Here is a 17,586-nt window from a genome sequence, read left to right on the forward strand (position 1 = left end):
TAGTACAATACCATGTATATAAATGTTAAATAAACATCAGTACTGTGTCTTGCTTCTATATAATTCATTTTTGGTTCATATTTGTTTTTACTAGAGAGGAAGTATAGTATAGTGCACAAAAATATAAGGTTCAGACTGCCATGTGCAAGTTACTTAACCTTTTAGCCCTTCAGTCTCTTTATTTGTAAAACAGGCATAATTATGTTTACATGATAGGGATTTGTTGAAGATTAAATGCATTAGAAAAGTGCTTGACATAATACAAGTGCTTAAATAGCCGGCACAGTGGCTCACGCCTGTAATCCCAACACTTTGGGAGGCCGAGGTGGGCAGATCACCTGGGGTCAGGAGTTCGAGATCACCCTGGCCAACATGGTGAAACCCCGCCTCTACTAAAAATACAAAAAAAATGAGCCGGGCATGGTGGCAGGTGCCTGTAATCCCAGCTACTAGGGAGGCTAAGGCAGGAGAATCACTTGAACTCGGGAAGCGGAGGTTGCAGTGAGCCGAGATCGCACCATTGCAATCCGGCTTGGGTGACAAGAGCGAGACTTTGTCTCAAAAAAAAAAAAAAGTGCTTGGCATAATAAAAGTGCTTAAGTAATGTTAGATTTCATTATTATTATAATTCATAGACACATAAATTTGTATATAAAATGTTAAGATTGAATGGAAATCCACAAATTCCTTTTTGTGTTTACTTTGGGAAATGGGAGAAGGGAATGGGGCTCAATGTGGTAGTTAAAAGGTACATTGGCTTTATTTATAATGTTTCAATTTTTTATTAAAAAATGTAAAGTATATATGACAAAATGTGTACAGTTGTTAAGTCTGCATACTTACAGTATGATTTTCATAGTTGTTTTTTAAATTACTAAAGAAAATGCCATGCAAGACCCACAAAATAATATGTAGATACATATGTATACATATATACACATACATATATGTGGTGTTTTGTATACAGATTTATTTACTTCTTTATACATCTATAAAAATAAAAAGATGAGCTGGTAGTAATACTCCTCACTAAATGCATCATTGTGACTGCCTCTGGGAAGGTGATCAGAATGAGGAAGCAGAGTACAGAACTTTAGCCTTCTCTATAATACCCTAATTTTATTTTATTTTATTTTTATTTTTATTTTTTTTGAGATGGAGTCTCGCTCTGTCCCCCAAGCTGGAGTGCAGTGGCGCGATCTCGGCTCACTGCAACCTCCACCTCCCAGGTTCAAGCCGTTCTTCTGCCTCAGTCTCCTGAGTAGCTGGGATTACAGGCGCCTGCTACCATACCTGGCTAATACCCTAATATTAAAAACAAGAGATGGTGAATTCATATATTACTTATTTGCTTTCTAAAAGCATAAACATTACAAAAGATCTGAAATAAGACAAAAATCTTAGGCATGCCCTACTGTATGTGGTAAAAATATGACTTGTGACTTATTTCCTTGGATTTTTCTGTATAATTATATTTTTAAATGAAAATAAAACAAAGGTTGACTTATTGTGGTTCAGTGATCAAACAGGAAACTACTTGTTCCAGCCTCCCTTTCCTTTACTTGCTTTTGCAAGGCCACATTTAGAGGTGCTAGGCACCTAAGTGTGCTGGCATCCTCAAAACTTGATCCAGGGAGGCATACGTAGGTTTAGGTCTCCGCCAGTGCCTTGGAGCTGATCAGGAAACATATCCAGCTGTCCCTATCCTCCTTCTTGACCTACGGGTATTGTGTCTTTGAATGCCTAAAGTTGGAGGTAAGAGATAGCCCTAAATTGTACATGTACTGTGGAGACAAAACCCAAAGATGGTGAATTCTCAGCTAGTGATTAGTGTCTTCATTTTCTGTTACTTTTTAGAAACAGTATTTGGCCAAGTGGCTCACACCTGTAATCCCAGCACTTTGAGGCTCAGGCAGGAGAATTGCTTGAACCCAGGAGTTTGAGACCAGCCTGGGCAACATGGTGAAACCTTGTCTCTACAAAAAAATCAAAATAAATCAGCCAGGTGTGGTGGCACATGCCAGTAGTCCCAGCTACTTGAGAGGCTGAGGTGAGGGGATCATTTGTGCCGGGGAGGTCAAGGCCGCAGTGAGCTGTAATCATACCGTTCTACTCCAGCCTGGGCAACAGAGTGAGACCCTAACTCAAAAAAAATATGTATTTTTCACCTTTATCCAACAAATTCCCTACCCCATATTTTTCCCACCTCTGGAGTCTGAAAACGCCTTGTATTTCAGTATGTAAATTTGTTTATTACAGAGCATTCCACGATGTGATTATTCAGTAGTCCCTTAATATTCTTCAAATGCATTCCAGCATCTTACATGCAACTAAAATGTCTTTTGGTGCAATTACTAACAAGAGGCAGTGGGGCACAGATAACACAAGCTGTGAGGCACATCTAGAGGCTGTTCCCTAATGTTATGTTATCCTGTCATGGCCCTCACATTTAGAGAAGAGGAAAGGAACTGACAGGGAGTTAATTATATACTGGGGGGGTGTGTGGGTTGGCCCACTTGTTCCTAAGCTGTGCTGCTTCATCCTGCAGGTCGGGGTCTCCCAGCAGGACAAGCTGAGGTGGAGATGATAGAAAGAGCCCGCGAGAAGCGTGCTTGGGAAGCCACTCTCCCTGCTCTGAGTGACACCTCCCAGTTTGAGAAAAGGAGGAAGATGATGAATGAAATGGAGAGGAAGGAGTGGGCCTTCAGAGAGCAGGAGATTGAAAAGTAGGTTCTCTGTCACCCAGGCAACTGTTCCTGTACTGGTGGGAATAATGTTAATACTTTATATCTGCAAAGCATTCTCCCGAGTGTATGGGTTGAAAAGCAATCCTCAACATATAGAGATAGGAAATTGGGCTTCCACTTCTTTCAGGAGCAGTCACATGCTTCTGATGTGGTCCAGAAGCTCTGTATACTTTTCTCTCCAATAACATACAAACGTAGAATGCCCTCTGTGTGTGTGAAGAAGGTCAGCATGGAACCCAGGTTTGAACAACTCCTGAAGGGCATCTCTGATTCTTCTTTTCCCTTTTCTCTGTAGTAGCTTTCTTAACTGTCACAGAATCCCACTAATTTCTGCAAAGCACCTTTCAAACTGTCCCTTCATGTTAATTCCCAGTGCCACTGTCCCAGTCCCTGGGCTTTCTGTGTATCCCTTCAAACAGCCTTGGCACTAGTCCTAGCTCTTACCCACTGCCCCCCCATTCCACCCCCAAGACACTGTATTCACAGTCAGGATGCCTTGCGTTCTAGCTAGAGCTGATGGGGCATTTCCTATTCAAAAGACAAATTATGGAATTCTTCCATTAAGAGATGAGTTTATATAACAATATACATAAATAACAATATGCTGAGGTACTTGTGGTTGGATTTTCAATTATTTTAACTGATATATTTTCAGCAATGGAGTTGTTGCTGATATGTGGAAATGATAAGAGATTATGAGAACCAAAAAATTATAACTCTCTAGCAAGAACAAAGGAAGGGCGTTTGCTGAGTTTGTCCTTTGTGCTAGGCTGTGCTGACGTACTTTATTGTTCATAGCAATGCTACCAAGGACCCTTACACACAAGAGAGGGACCCAGAGAGTTAGAGACTCAGCTGGGTGCTAAATTTGGAATATGTTAATTTTTTCCAACACCTTCAGATTAAGCCTGAATCTAGGCTTTGGGATGTTTTGATGAAAGCTTGCAATTTAATTAAAAAAAATAGTGTTTGGGGTAAAGTAGGTGTCAAATACCCAATCCTGTTGGCAGAAATTTAAATTTATTATTGTACTTTGGAAAGATATGTGTCTTTTCAAAAGGCATTGAAACGATTAAAAATGTATCTGGCCAGAGTGAAGGCGTCACCTGAGAAAGTGAGTACATTTGTTAAACTGAGGGCAATTTTAATACATGTATTTTGAGTCCCTTTTACGTGCTAGGCTCTGTGCTGTGAGCTGGGAAAATAGGGATGAATAGGAAACTGCTCTTCCTCACAGAGCTCCTTATGGTCCACTGGGGCAGGGGTAGCAGGGAAGGTGGACAAGGATGGGACAAAAGTTCTTAGACCAACCCCACTCGGGCTGTGCCTATCAGGTGATGTGCTGTTCTGTACAAAAAGTGCTTGGTGGAACCCAGGTGAAAGAACAGTTAGTTCTATTTAAGGTGGGTGATTTGAGAAAGAAAACTACTAAGAGGAGGTAGCTTCTGAGCTGGGTTTTGAAGGGTAGGTAAGAAGCCATCAGGCAGATAGTAATATCAGACAGTCATATCAGAAACTATCAGGTAGACCAATACTTCAGAGGTGTTGGTCTGAGATCTTTTGCACCATCTCTTTGCCCATCTTCCTGCCCCTTTCTGCCCCAGTGATCATAAGGAGCTCTGTCAATAATATCAGATTGACGATGATAATGATGATGATGACGATTAGTTGACTATAAGGAGCTCTGTCAATATCAGATGATAAGTGAATGGTAAGGAGCTCTGTCAATAATAATAATAACAATAATAATAATATGATGAGGAGTGGATTATAAGGAGTTCTGTCAATGATATCAGATGAAGAAGAAGATATCTATACAGCGTGGAACACTTATAGAGGGCTTACTACCTACCAGATGATGCTCTAAGCATATAGATCTCAAAGTGTGGTCCACAGACCAGCAGCATCAACATTACCTTGGAACTTGGTAGAAATGCAGGTGATCAGGCCCCATCCCAGGACCTACTGAATCAGGGGTTGGGACCCAGCAATCCATATCAGAACCTGTGCTCCAGATTATGCTGCACTCTGAAATTTGAGACTACTGTTAGAGCACTTTGTGTATACATTAACTCACTTAATGCTCACAACTTCATGAAGAGGGTACTATTATTCCCTCCACTTACCATTGAAGAGATTGAGGTCAGTGGTGACATGGAAAATTGAACCTAGCATTTCTAGCTCTAGAGAGAAAAGTGACTGGGGTGTGTGGCTTAGTTTTAAAAATGCCTACCTCTCCAGTGAGCTGAGATCACACCACTGCACTCCAGCCTGGGCGACAGAGTGAGACTCCATCTCACACACACACACACACACACACACACATACACACACACAAAGCCTACCTCTCCATTCTTATTTGTCACTACACTCTCACCCCTCTCAAGTGCATTCACTCTGAGAAACCCTGCCTGTGTGACATCTTGTTCTCCCTCCAGTCCTTTTGAGTTGAACATTCAGCTTCCCCTGCTGAGGCCCTGCTTTTCCCTTGTCAATGTGGCAAATCCCAATCCTGAGTTTACAGCTCTTCTAAGGAAGGCTTCCCCACCTGTTCCCTCTTTTCCCCCTGCCCTATCCTTTCTTCTTCCATGAAGAGTTTTCACTCTTCTAGCCTAGTGTGTATCTCCTTGTGCTGGAAATGTTGGTTCATATGCCTATTCCACCGGAACAGTGCTTGTTGAGAGAAGGTGTTTTGTCTTATACATTGTTGTTCCTGCCTGGCATATGGTGGGCACTTAATAAATATTTGGCAAATGAGTAAGTGAATAAATTCAGGTATGAATTTCTAAGCAGGAGTAAAATGTATGTTCAAATCTCTGTTTTAGGAAGGAAAGCCTTGACAGCTGGGTGGAGCAACGATTGGAAGGAGGACAGACTAGCAGCTAGGAGTTCATGTTAGGAGTGAGATGACCAGACGTGAGCTAGGGAATACAAGAAGCATTTACGAGGAGAGATCTTTAGCAGCGAGAAGAAGGTGTAAGAGGGGCAGACTTCTGGGGGAACAAATGAGTAGGGTTTTGTTTTGTTTTTTTAATTGTCAAGGGGCAGCTGGAGATTCAAATAGATGGAAATTCTGGTTCAGAAATATTTAAGCTGGGCTGGACGTGGTGGCTCACGCCTGTAATCCCAGCACTTTGGGAGGCCAAGGTGGGATCACTTGAGGCCAGGGGTTTGAGAGCAGCCCGGCCAATGTAGTGAAACTCCATCTGTACTAAAAATACAAAAATTAGCCAGGTGTGTTGGTGGGCGCCTGTAGTCCCAGCTACTCGGGAGGCTGAAGCATGAAAAACGCTTCAACCTAGGAGGCTGAAGCTGCAGTGAGTTTAGATCAGGCGACTACACTCCAGCCTGGGCAACAGAGCGAGACTCTGTCTCAGAAAAAAAGAAAGAAAAAAGAAATATCTAAGCTGGAGGTACAGATGACACAGTCATCTGTGCATTGTTGGATGCACATGAGCAAGGTAGCCCAAGGAGAACAAGTTGAAGGTAGGGGGAAAAGAAACAAAGATTTGTTGAGTACCTATTATATGCCAGGCACTGGCATTTTTACCTCATTCCTTAGGACAGCATGCCAGAACCACATTTCTTCTCACTCCCCCTATTACGTAACCCTCCAGGAATACCACTCGACCTGGCACTGTGCACAAACCTCTTACCGTTCCTTTAGGCCCATCTGCCTAGAGAGCCCTTCTTTTACCCCATCTGCCTGGCATACTCTTCTTCATCCTTGAGAACTACACCCATATATATTCCTATTATATAGAGAGTCTCTATTGAGTGCCACCCCTACGCCCTGAATTCATCTGTCATACTTTTGCCAGAGTGGTCTTTTGACAATACATGAACATGATACCATCCCACAGAGAAGAGCCTGTCTGTGGCAGCCGTTCCCTTGCTCTCCGTTTGAGATGCCATATGCTTCTTTATGTTTTGTAATTTACTTGAAGACTGCAGGAGATTCGCCTGGAAGTTCTAAAAGAGCTGTTGAGGAAGCGTGAAGAGAATCAGAATGAAGTGAATATGAAGCACTTGAATGCACGGTGGTCTAAACTGCAGGAGGCAAAAGAGGCAAAAATGGCAAAAATTCAGCGCACACATGTATCAAGTAATGGTGTAGTATGAACAATGAAGACAGTGGAAAAGTGGGCTTTGCTTTGGATCTTTGACCAAACCTGACTTAACTATGATATAATTATGTTTTGGTCCTGGGAATCACATAGGTAAGGGCTGAGAGATGAGTTATTTCTTAAAGGTAGAAGAGTGGAGGAAATTCCCTTACTAAGAAAATCAAGTGATGGTGTCCTAACAGGTAATCAAGTTATTGAGATAATGTGTGTGTGTGTGTGTGTGTGTGTGTGTGTATGTGTGTGTCTGTATGTATGTGTGGTGGGATAGGTGTTAGGTTCCCCATATTCATGGTCCACAGCCCTAGATAAAGAGCCCTGTTTCTTACCCTTTTTTCATTTTGCCCTTAAAGGTGACGTTTTAGACATCCTTTTTCCTAATCACCTTGCCACAAGAAATTTTAATACCACATATATAACATATGTATGTTTACATACTATATGTATATCTATACTTTATACATGAAAAGAGGAAGTATATGGTTTATTATTTTTATTCAGTGCAAGATTAAGAATGACTGAATTAAAGATTCAAGTTAAATTTATATTTTAAAAATTTAAGGCCAAGAGAGGTAGCTCACGCCTGTAATTCCAGCACTTTGGGAGGCTGAGGTGGGAGGATTGCTTAAGGCTAGAAGTTCAAGACCAGCCTGAGCAACATAGTGAGACCCCATCTCTACAAATTTTTTTAAAACTTAGCCAGATGTGGTGGTACACATCTGTAGTCATAACTACTTGGAGCTGAGGTGGGAGGATGGCTTAAGCCCAGGAGATCAAGGCTACAGTGAGTTATGATTGTACCACTGCACTCCAGCCTGGGTGACAGAGACCTTGTCTCAAAATAAATAAATAAATGGTATCAATTACATGTGCAGACTATATATGCACTCATTCACAATATAATCACGTTTTTAAAAATCATTCAAAATTTTTTTCTAACAAAAATAAAAAAATCACAAAACAAATTATTGCTTAAAATTATGTTTAGTGAACTTAAATTTTAACTTTTTCTTGATGCGAGAAAAGAGCACTTAACTGCCAGATATTTATTTAGATATGATCAATATTTTTTTCAGTACTTGGCATAACTAATGATAGATCTGACTTTTGTAGGCAAATAATAAAATTTAAATCATTTTTACTTAATTCTAAAACCCAAGTCACACCCAAAAGTGCTGAGGATCAAACATAAACAACATCCCCAAGACAGCAGTGGCACACAGGCCCCCTCTTGCAGCATGACGTCACAATCTTGTGATAAGATTTTTACCCCCGTTGAAAGTGCACAATGTAGAGCCACCAAAGGGGCTTGGGTCTGTGATGGGATCTGAGAGAAAAGGAGCACAGGAGGTGGTGAGCGTGACTCTTTAGATGAGTGTACTCCTCATGTGCACAGTTGAGCCTTTCCCTCTGACTGCCAAAAAACTGTAAGCTGGGACAGTCTTTGGTTTATTTTGGTGTTAACCAAGATGAACCTATAGTCTTTGCTTTTGATTATTCTTGTAAGGGAGAATAATTCCCTAGTTCCCCCACTGAACATGTATTTTCCAGTTGCTTTGAGTTTCATTCATTTAACAAACTTTTACTGAATACCTCTTCTTGGCCTGGAGTTTGAAATGCAATTATAAAATATTTTTGACGAGTACCGATTGAGGGCACTAGCTGATTCTGCTTCTGTGACTCCTGCCTGTCTCATGACAATCTGGGCCACACAGATGGCAGACCTCTGTTTTTAGTGTTACATTCTGGCTGTCGTGAGTCATCATGAAATTCATTCATTTCAATAGCTTCTCTGTGAATAACACTAGAATTGGCTTACTCTTCTGCATTTGTATAATCAGAACGATATTTTGGAGATAGTCATGGAGGTATGTTTTATTTCAGCAATCAGAAAACTTGTAGGAAAGGGAAAGAACATAGAAGGGAAGTTGGAGAGAAGAAATATCATCAAGGATTATTCTGATTATGCATCACAAGTCTATGGACCTCTGTCTCGTCTTGGGTGTTTCCCAGACAATAACTCAGAGGACTTTGTAGTAAAAAACTACTATCTCAACACCTATGAAGGTAAGCAATTTACATAATTGGAAATCCAGTATAAGAGGGTTATCTCAGAAATATGAGCAAATATACAAAATGTAGAAATTTTGATTAAAAGCTAAGCAATAAAAATATTTGCAATAAACACTGATGAACAGGTTTAACATTATTAACGTGAGTTCATACAAACCAATAAAAACTGCTAAGACCCAAATAAATAAATAGACACACTACAGAACACACAAATAGACACACTATAGTCCTTGCTATAGAACAATTCAGCAAGGACTAAATTCAGTTAGCTACTAAATGTTAAAAAATGTTTAATGTCACTAATAATTAAAGTTATTTAACAAAGAAAGAGAGAAAACTTTTATACCAGGTTTTTGAAGCAAATAAGAAATATGTATAATGAAATCAACCCTTTATAAAGAAATGTCAAAAAACTAGTGGGCAAGAGGATGGGGAACCAGGGGATAAGTTCATGGAGAGGGCTATACCTCTTACAAAGTTCAAAAAAGGCTTATTTAGTTATTTAATTTCACTGACAAGTTGAGGTATCATGTGGTCAAGATCACGAGTTGCTGGTTACACTGCTGAACTTGTAGCTCTGACTGGCCATCTCTGGAGCTAAATGTAATAAATTGGTGAACGTCTACTTTAGAAGGGTGGCACCACATATCATAGAATCATTAATTTTCTGTTGATTACTATTATTGAATTGCTACTTTTTTGTAGGGCAATAGTTTCACTTTAGAATGCATTTCTCATTTTACAGTCTAAGTCACTGAGAATATGAGTTAATTATATGGAAATGTGCTATTACATTTCAGGGACACTTCATTCTATTATATGAGATACACCCTCTCAACAATTCTAATGAAACTACTTGGCAAACAGCTACAAAAGTTAACAATATACCTTAAAAATAATAAACGTAAGCACTGGATACTAAAAAACATGTACTTCCTTCTCATAGGATTAGTTGAACTTGAGTCACATCTCCCAGATTTTGTGACACAACCCCGAATCAGAGCTCCAAAACCTAAAGTCATTACCACCAAAGCTGGTTTTCTGAAGAGGGCAGCAAGGTTGGACTATGAGTTGGCAGAGGTTCATAAGGTATAATCATTATCTGGAGGACAAAATGCTTCTAATGTGATTTTTGCAGATAAATGCTACACTCCAAAAATTGCAGCAATGTCCAGTGGGTCAAACATAGACCTACATTCTCTGCTCTGCAGTTTTCTGAGATTGCCCATGCTGTGCTGAACCAATGTGTGGATTTCCCCTCATTTCACACTTCAGGAAACTTCTTGGAGATTATTTTCCCCATTTGCAGAAATCATATTACTTTCTGAAAGCGTTTTCAACTTGGATCTCTATATAAAATTTGACACTATACTAAAGTGTAGCAAGTTTCTGTTGTTGGTGTTAATAGCTGTAATAGGCCTGGTTTTCTCCCTTTTGTGTTCATGTGATTAGGGCATATGAAGAAAAAGAGTTACATTCAACTCCTTTCTCATCTAGTTAAAGCTCTAAAGGAAAATGTGTGATGGCCTTCCCCAGGATCCACAGCATGTCATCCACCAACTGGGCTTTCCCTTTTGGTAGCTGGACTGCAGGTGTACAGAATCTGTGGTTTATGCTGGTGGTGCTCATTTTTTCCTGTGCATCAGAATCTCATGGAGGACTTGTTAAGACACATGCAGCTGGGCCCCATCCCCAAAGTTTCTGATTGAGTAGGTCTGAGGTAGGGCTGGAGTGTTTGCCTTTTTGATAAGTTTCCCGGTGATGCTGCTGCTGCTGGTCCAGCAACCACACTTCAAGGCCCACTGGTTTATGATACACTTTAATCACTGTCCCATTCATGTTTGTTCAGTTGATTTTAGTAGTTAATAAAGATTGATGGTAACCTATCCTCAAAACAGGACCTTAACAGTAATTTATGTATATCGAGATGATTGTTTCTCACCTCATCCCCATTCCCCCATCTCCTTTTACCCATCCTGAATACTGTGTTCATCATTCTCTCACTTTCTGTTAAGATTTTTTATAGATTCTTTTTATTAAGTTATGGAAGTTCCCTTCTATTCTTAATTTACTAAAGCTTTTAATCATGTGTTTATGTTGAATTTTATCAAATGTTTATCTTTATCACACAATTTTTATACATGTTATTTTTAAAATTATTGTAGCAACATTTATAATTGTTTACAAATGCTAATCTATCCTTGCACGCCTGGAAAGAACCTGCCTTGGTCAAAGCATACAGCTTATTTTCAATACCTTGTTGGATTTGGTTTACTCATATGTTGATTAGGATTTTGCTTCTACGTTCATGAGTGAAATGGTCTTGTTTTTCTTTCTCATTTTGACTATGTATGGGGTTGGTGTTATAATTATGCAGGTCTCCTGAAATTGAGGCATATTCCTTCCTTTTTCTTTTTTGAGAAGAGTTTAAATAAGATTGGGATGATCTCTTCCTTCAGTTTGGTAGACTATGCATATGAAATTATCTGGGACTAATGTTTTCTTCATAGGAAAAATTTTAACCACTATTTCAATTTCTTTACAACTTGTAGAACTCTTCTGAATTATTTTTGGTAATTTTTTTTTTAATAAATTCCATTTCACCTACCTTTTCAAATTTTTTTGGCATATGATTACTGATAGTATTGTTTTATAATCTTTTAAATGTTTGTTTTATCTTATTCATGTCTACTTTTTTCATTTACAATATTGTTTATTGCCTTAACTCTTTTCCTTAATCAGGTTTACTGAAGGCTTGCTTATTTTCTTAGTATTTATGTTTCCAAACAATGAACTTTTGATTTTGTTGATTTCCTGTATTATATGCTTTTTTAATCACATTAATTTCTACTCCTATATTTATTCTATATTTCTTTCTACTTTCTTAGGGTTTGTTTCACAGGTCTTTTCTTAAATTGCACATGTAGCTCATCAGTTTCAGGCATTCATCTGTTTTGTATAAGTATTTTAGGTTAAACATTTCCTTCAAAATGCTGACTTTTGGTACATTTCATTAGTTTTGATATGTAGTATTTGTCATTCTTAATATCCAATATTTTAAAAAATTATGATTTTTAAATTTGTGAGTATTTAATAGTGTGTTTTAAAATTTCCAAATATGCAGGAATTAACTCATTTTCTCATTAACCTCTAACTCAATTGCGTTGTGATCAGAGGTCATAGTCTGTGTGGTACCTATCCTTTGAAATTTCATGAGGCTTGCTTTGTGGACCAGTGTATGATTACACATATAAAATAATAAAATACACCTTCAAATAACACAATGCCACTTCATGGGTAGAGCAGACACCTTAGAGCAGATTATTTCCAACTCCTTCTTCCCATCCCTGTGATGTTCCTGTCATTCATTTCACTCGTCCAAATGCTATAATCAGCCAATACGTTTTACTTTTATTGCTTTAGCTAGCAGTTATCTTTTAGATCAATTAAAAATAAGAAAAACAATATAATTTATTTATTCCTTCTCTTCTGCTCTTCTTATACTTATATCGATCTAAGTTTTTGATCTATACTGTTTTTCACCCGCCTGAAGAACTTTTTTTTTTTTAATCATTTCTTGCAGGGAAGGTCTGCTGGCTATGAATTCCTTCAGTCTTTGTTTGCCCGCTTTTTTTGGGGGAGCAGGGGGAATATAATTCGCATACAATAAAATCACCCTTTTAAAATATATAATTCAGTAGTTTTTAGCATATTCACAAGTCTGTGCAACCATCACCACTGTCTAATTCCAGAATATTTTCATCATCCCCAAAACAAACCCCATGCCTAATAGTGCTCAATTCCAATTCCCGCTTCCCCTTAGCCCCTGGCAACCACTTTCCTTTTTTCTTTTTTGGCGGAGTCTCTCTCAGTCGCCCAGGCTGGAGTGCAGTGGCACGATCTTGGCTCACTGCCAGCTCTGCCTCCCGAGTTCATGCCATTCTCCTGCCTCAGCCTCCCAAGTAGCTGGGACTACAGGCGCCCGCCACCTCGCCCGGCTGACTTTTTGTATTTTTAGTAGAGATGGGGTTTCACCGTGTTAGCCAGAATAGTCTCGATCTCCTGACCTCGTGATCCACCCACCTTGGCCTCCCAAAGTGCTAGGATTATAGGTGTGAGCCACTGTGCCCGGCCTATTCTACTTCCTTTTTATGGATTTGCCGATTCTGGACATTTCACATACATAGAATCATGCAGTATATGGCCTTTTGCGTCTGGCTTCTTTCACTTAGCATAGCGTTTTTAAGGTTCATCCAGGTTTTAATACATCTCAGTACTTCATTCTTTTTTTATGATTGTGTAACATTCCATTGTGTAGATATAGCACATTTTATTTCTCTACTCATCATTTGATGAATCCACCGAGAATATAACCATGTTTAGTCAGTGGTTAACTTTTTTTTTTTTTTTTGAGATGAGTTTCGCTCTTGTTGCCCAGACTGGAGTGCAATGGTGCCATCTCAGCTCACTGCAACTTCTGCCTCCCAGGTTCAAGTGATTCTCCTGCCTCAGCCTCCCGAGTAGTTGGGATTACAGGCATGCACCACCATGCCTGGCTAATTCTGTATTTTTAGTGGAGACAGGGTTTCTGTTGGTCAGGCTGGTTGGTTAACGTATTTTTAGGAATATCGTAGCACCTCTTGGGAGATACACACATTCTTGGTAGTGTTTCTCAAACTGACCTAGCATCACCATAGAGAATATTAATATTCTGATTAATATTTATATCTGTTACCTAGATCTGGTAATGAAGGAAAATATAGGGTACAATATACATTATTCAGGTGATGGGTATGCTAAAAGCCTAGATTTCACCATTATGTAATATATTCATGTAAAAAACTGCACTTTTACCCCGTAAATTTATGCAAATTTTTGTTAAAAAAAAAAAAAGAGATTCTATTAATTGGCATTATTTCAGGCACTGTTGGGTAAGAAGAACAAAGTTCTTGAAGCCAGGAAACCCCCTCGCTTCCTTCAGAGAAACCCAATACCTCAACCTCGGCTTCCAACTCCAACCTTGGAAATGACTTCCAATGTAAGTTGGAAACTTTTTAGTTGAAATGCTAAATTCAATATCGTTGTCAGCTTGTTCTTAGGACAGTTTAGCTTAAAGCAAATCTAATTTAGCAGTGTTAGTTTCCCAAGCTCTAACTTAAATATTGTCTTTATTATGTAGCAAACATCAGACACACACAAAAACAAACGAGATGAAATGAAATCTAAACCAGTCCTTTTCAAAAATAAAAACACAATTTAAAAAATCTTTCCATGAAAAATCAGCATCAGAAGGTAGTGCTCATGTATATGAAATAGAAAAAGAAGATTGAGTGATGATCAGTTACCATAACTATCTTCCCTATGGAGAGATGGCTGATGGCTGTTGGAGTCGAAGAGGAACGAAATGCCAGAGGTGTCATCAAGATAGGCTTGCTTCTGGGGTGGGAATGACTCAAAGGGCACTGCCCAGGGCCACATCTCACCAGACTCAATTTGAGCAAGGTAGCAGAGTTGGTTAGGATTTAGAGGACTGACTCAGACTAAACAAATCCACAGGAAACTGTTAGAGATGCCATGATGCAAATTTATTACTTTACGGAGAGAACCATAATTGCCTACTAGATCAGGCTATTCCTCTTGGCCAGTCAGCACATTATCTCTCAATATAGGACAGTCCTCACAAGAAGCCAAATTGTATTCAGAAGGTTGGTGTGTTTCTTGGCTGAGGGCAGGTGTTGGTGGGAGACCACACTAACCCCTGTTACTGCCTCTGATGAGTGGCTCCTGCAGAGGGACCAGAAAGCTCCCACCAGCCGGCTGGGATGTGCTGCTGGGTAACATTCTCTTTTCTAGACTTTGCGCAGGCCTTTGGTTGACAGATTGTCTTTTTTTTTTTTTTTGGAGACAGAATCTCGCTCTGTCACCTAGGCTGAAGTGCAGTGGTACAATCTTGACTCACTGCAGCCTCTGCCTCCTGGGTTCAAGCGATTCTGTTGCCTCAGCCTCATGAGTAGCTGGGACTACAGGCATGTGTCATCACGCCCAGCTAATTTTTGTAGCTTTAGTAAAGATGGGGTGTCGCCACGTTGGCCAGACTGGTCTCAAACTCCTGACCTCAGGTGATCCACCTGCCCCAGCCTCCCGAAGTGCTAGGATCACAGACGTGAGCCCCTGCACTCAGCCTGACACATTGTCTTTCATGTGTGTTAATGTCATCGATTAGACTGCTGTTTTCTTTTTACATTCAAAGGAACCTTAATTAGATTTCCAGACCTTGCTTTTTCTGCTTTGGACACACAGTTTTTAAGATGATTTTTATATATGGTTAACCTTGTCTCTTATATTCTGATTTTATCAGCATAGCTGAATTCTTGTGAGAAGTACTTTACTCTGACAATAGACTAGGTGTATTTTTGTCTACTGATGATCAAATGTGAAAAATCCTATTGCAAAATGATGTTATCAGCAATACTTGTTGCTTCAAGAAAGATTTTGTTGGAAAGGAATATAAAGAAATGAAAGTGGCTCCATTTGTAGGGATAGCATGACAGGGCATGAATTTTTTGCTTGTAATATGGTTTGTTAATGATGAAAAATAATGAATTTTAATGTAAGTAACATTAAAATAGTATATGTTCAATAAGGGCAGGGACCATGTTTTATTTCTCTTTAAATCTTTTCGGCATCTGGCACAGTCTGTTTTGCTTGAAATAAGTCTTCAAAAGAATATTTGATGCTTGGACTACTGCAGTTCTCAAGCTGCTTGGTTCTCCCTTTGTTCTTTTAGGAAGAAGAAGAAATAGAAATGGCTGTGATCTACCTTCAAAAGTTACTCCGGGGCAGAGTCGTTCAGAACATGGTGTGTAGGTCCAACTGCTGGCCCTGTGTTTCTCTTTTGAGAGTAATTTTTTTAGAATGCATATGTGCTTGGTTCCTTGGAGTGAATTCCCTTTTGCACCCTGCTATCCTATTCAGCTAAACTCTTAAATTGACTACCCATTTCCTTCTGGTGTCCCATTTCCTTCTGGTGACATCGTTTGTTTGTCCAGGTGGGTGGCATAGTGTCAAGGAGAAAGGCAGGAAGGACCTACCTGCTATTTGCCATGGTTGTAACTAAGGCAGTGTGAAACTGACTTCTTCCTTGGAATTGTTAAATCCATACATTTTCTCACCTGAATTTTGGCTATTTAAGCATTATCAACTAGGTGGATTCCCTAATTTTTAACATAGTCATAATACAATTATTTGAGTTTGCGTATGTCTGGCGATACCTACATTATAAATGAAATAGCTAAATAATGAACTATGGTTTTGAATCCTTACTATATGCCCACACTATTTATTCTTTGCACTACATGTATTGTCTCATTTTTTTTCCTATCCATAATCTCATTTTACAGGCAAGTAATATGAGTCTGAGGGAGATATAGTTATCTGCCAGCAAATTCCGCTCTGGTCTTCCTGACTGTAAAGCCTCAGCCAGATTATTTGTGTTGCTGGAGCAGGCACACTTCACGTAAAAAATGGACTGATATAAAGCCCCAGTTAATTTTTTTCCCCAGACAGCTATAACTCATAAGAGATTCAGATATGATGAGTAACTCAACTGGATGAATAACTTGTGTTTAGCACTGTTCGTTACTCTCCTTTCAGTATTTTCCCAAGAGAAATGCCACAGTTAAATTCGGACAACAGATTATCACAAACCAGGGACAGATTTATTGGAAAAGGAAATATGGCCATGAAAAATGCCATCCTCAGGTTTATTATCGAAGGAGCACAGGAAATGAGGGGAAGGTTCTGGTTTCTTAATATGACCCTAGAGTTGTCATCTTGTCCTTGAGAGGTATTGTCAGAAACTAAGTACAGCTCACTGAAAACTATGCCCATTCTCTGCCTGAGAAGCTGAAGGCACAGAAAAGAGGGCTGAACTCTAGCTCTGTTGGACACATCCGCTCTGTGGAACCCAAAAGGCAGGACAGAACCCACTGTTCACAAGTGTCTCACAAATCACTGCGTGTGACTCCTAGTGCTTGGCACAAAGGGATGGTAACTTATAGGTCTCTCTTTGATTTGATTTGATTTGATTTGATTTGATTTGATTTGATTTGATACAGATGTTTGAAGGGAAAGAAAAGCGACTGGAGTTGATCCAGGAGTTGCGCACCTGCCACGCACTACAAGAAAATGAAAAGCTGGTGAAAAAAGCCGAGAAGCAAGTGACCCTGGCCTTACAGCGGCAGAGGAACTTACATGAGCACAAGGTTTTCCTTTTTTTTCTTGTTACTTTCTTGTTAAATTTTCTCCCTTGATTTTATCATGGCACAGCAACATTCTAATAAAAATTCATGAAATGGTGAAAAAGAAACAGCCCCACAATCCCATCACTCTGTTAGCTGTGTGTGTGTGTGTGTGTGTGTGTGTGACGGAGTTTCACTCTATCGCCCAGGTTGAAGTGCAGTGACGCAGTCTTGGCTCACTGCAACCTCTGCTTCATGGGTTCAAGTGATTCTCCTGCCTCAGTCTCCCGAGCTGGGACTACAGGCATGCACCACCATGCCTGGCTAATTTTCATATTCTTAGTAGAGGCGGGGTTTCACCGTGTTGGCCAGGCTGGTCTCAAACTCCTGACTTCAGGTGAT

At 39.6% G+C, this 17,586-nt stretch overlaps 1 protein-coding gene across 6 annotated transcripts in view; it reads left to right on the top strand.

Annotated features, from left to right (window-relative positions):
* CFAP91 (cilia and flagella associated protein 91) overlaps window positions 1-17,586 on the top strand; it is a 58,688-nt gene that overhangs the window by 19,164 nt on the left and 21,938 nt on the right. For 5 of the 6 annotated variants that reach the window (XR_012090534.1, XR_012090535.1, XM_073009749.1 and 2 more), the window contains exons 7-13: window positions 2,549-2,726; window positions 6,695-6,858; window positions 8,756-8,938; window positions 9,891-10,033; window positions 13,866-13,982; window positions 15,732-15,803; window positions 17,062-17,208. Coding sequence is in view for 4 of the 6 variants with exons in the window: in XM_073009749.1 (XP_072865850.1) it covers window positions 2,549-2,726; window positions 6,695-6,858; window positions 8,756-8,938; window positions 9,891-10,033; window positions 13,866-13,982; window positions 15,732-15,803; window positions 17,062-17,208 (1,004 nt within the window). In the remaining 2 variants the exon portion in view is untranslated. The remainder of the gene's footprint in view (window positions 1-2,548; window positions 2,727-6,694; window positions 6,859-8,755; window positions 8,939-9,890; window positions 10,034-13,865; window positions 13,983-15,731; window positions 15,804-17,061; window positions 17,209-17,586) is intronic. The other variant, XM_073009751.1, reaches the window with a different exon arrangement.

The sequence above is a fragment of the Chlorocebus sabaeus genome, chromosome 22, assembly GCF_047675955.1.
Source record: "Chlorocebus sabaeus isolate Y175 chromosome 22, mChlSab1.0.hap1, whole genome shotgun sequence".
Lineage (NCBI taxonomy): Eukaryota > Metazoa > Chordata > Mammalia > Primates > Cercopithecidae > Chlorocebus > Chlorocebus sabaeus.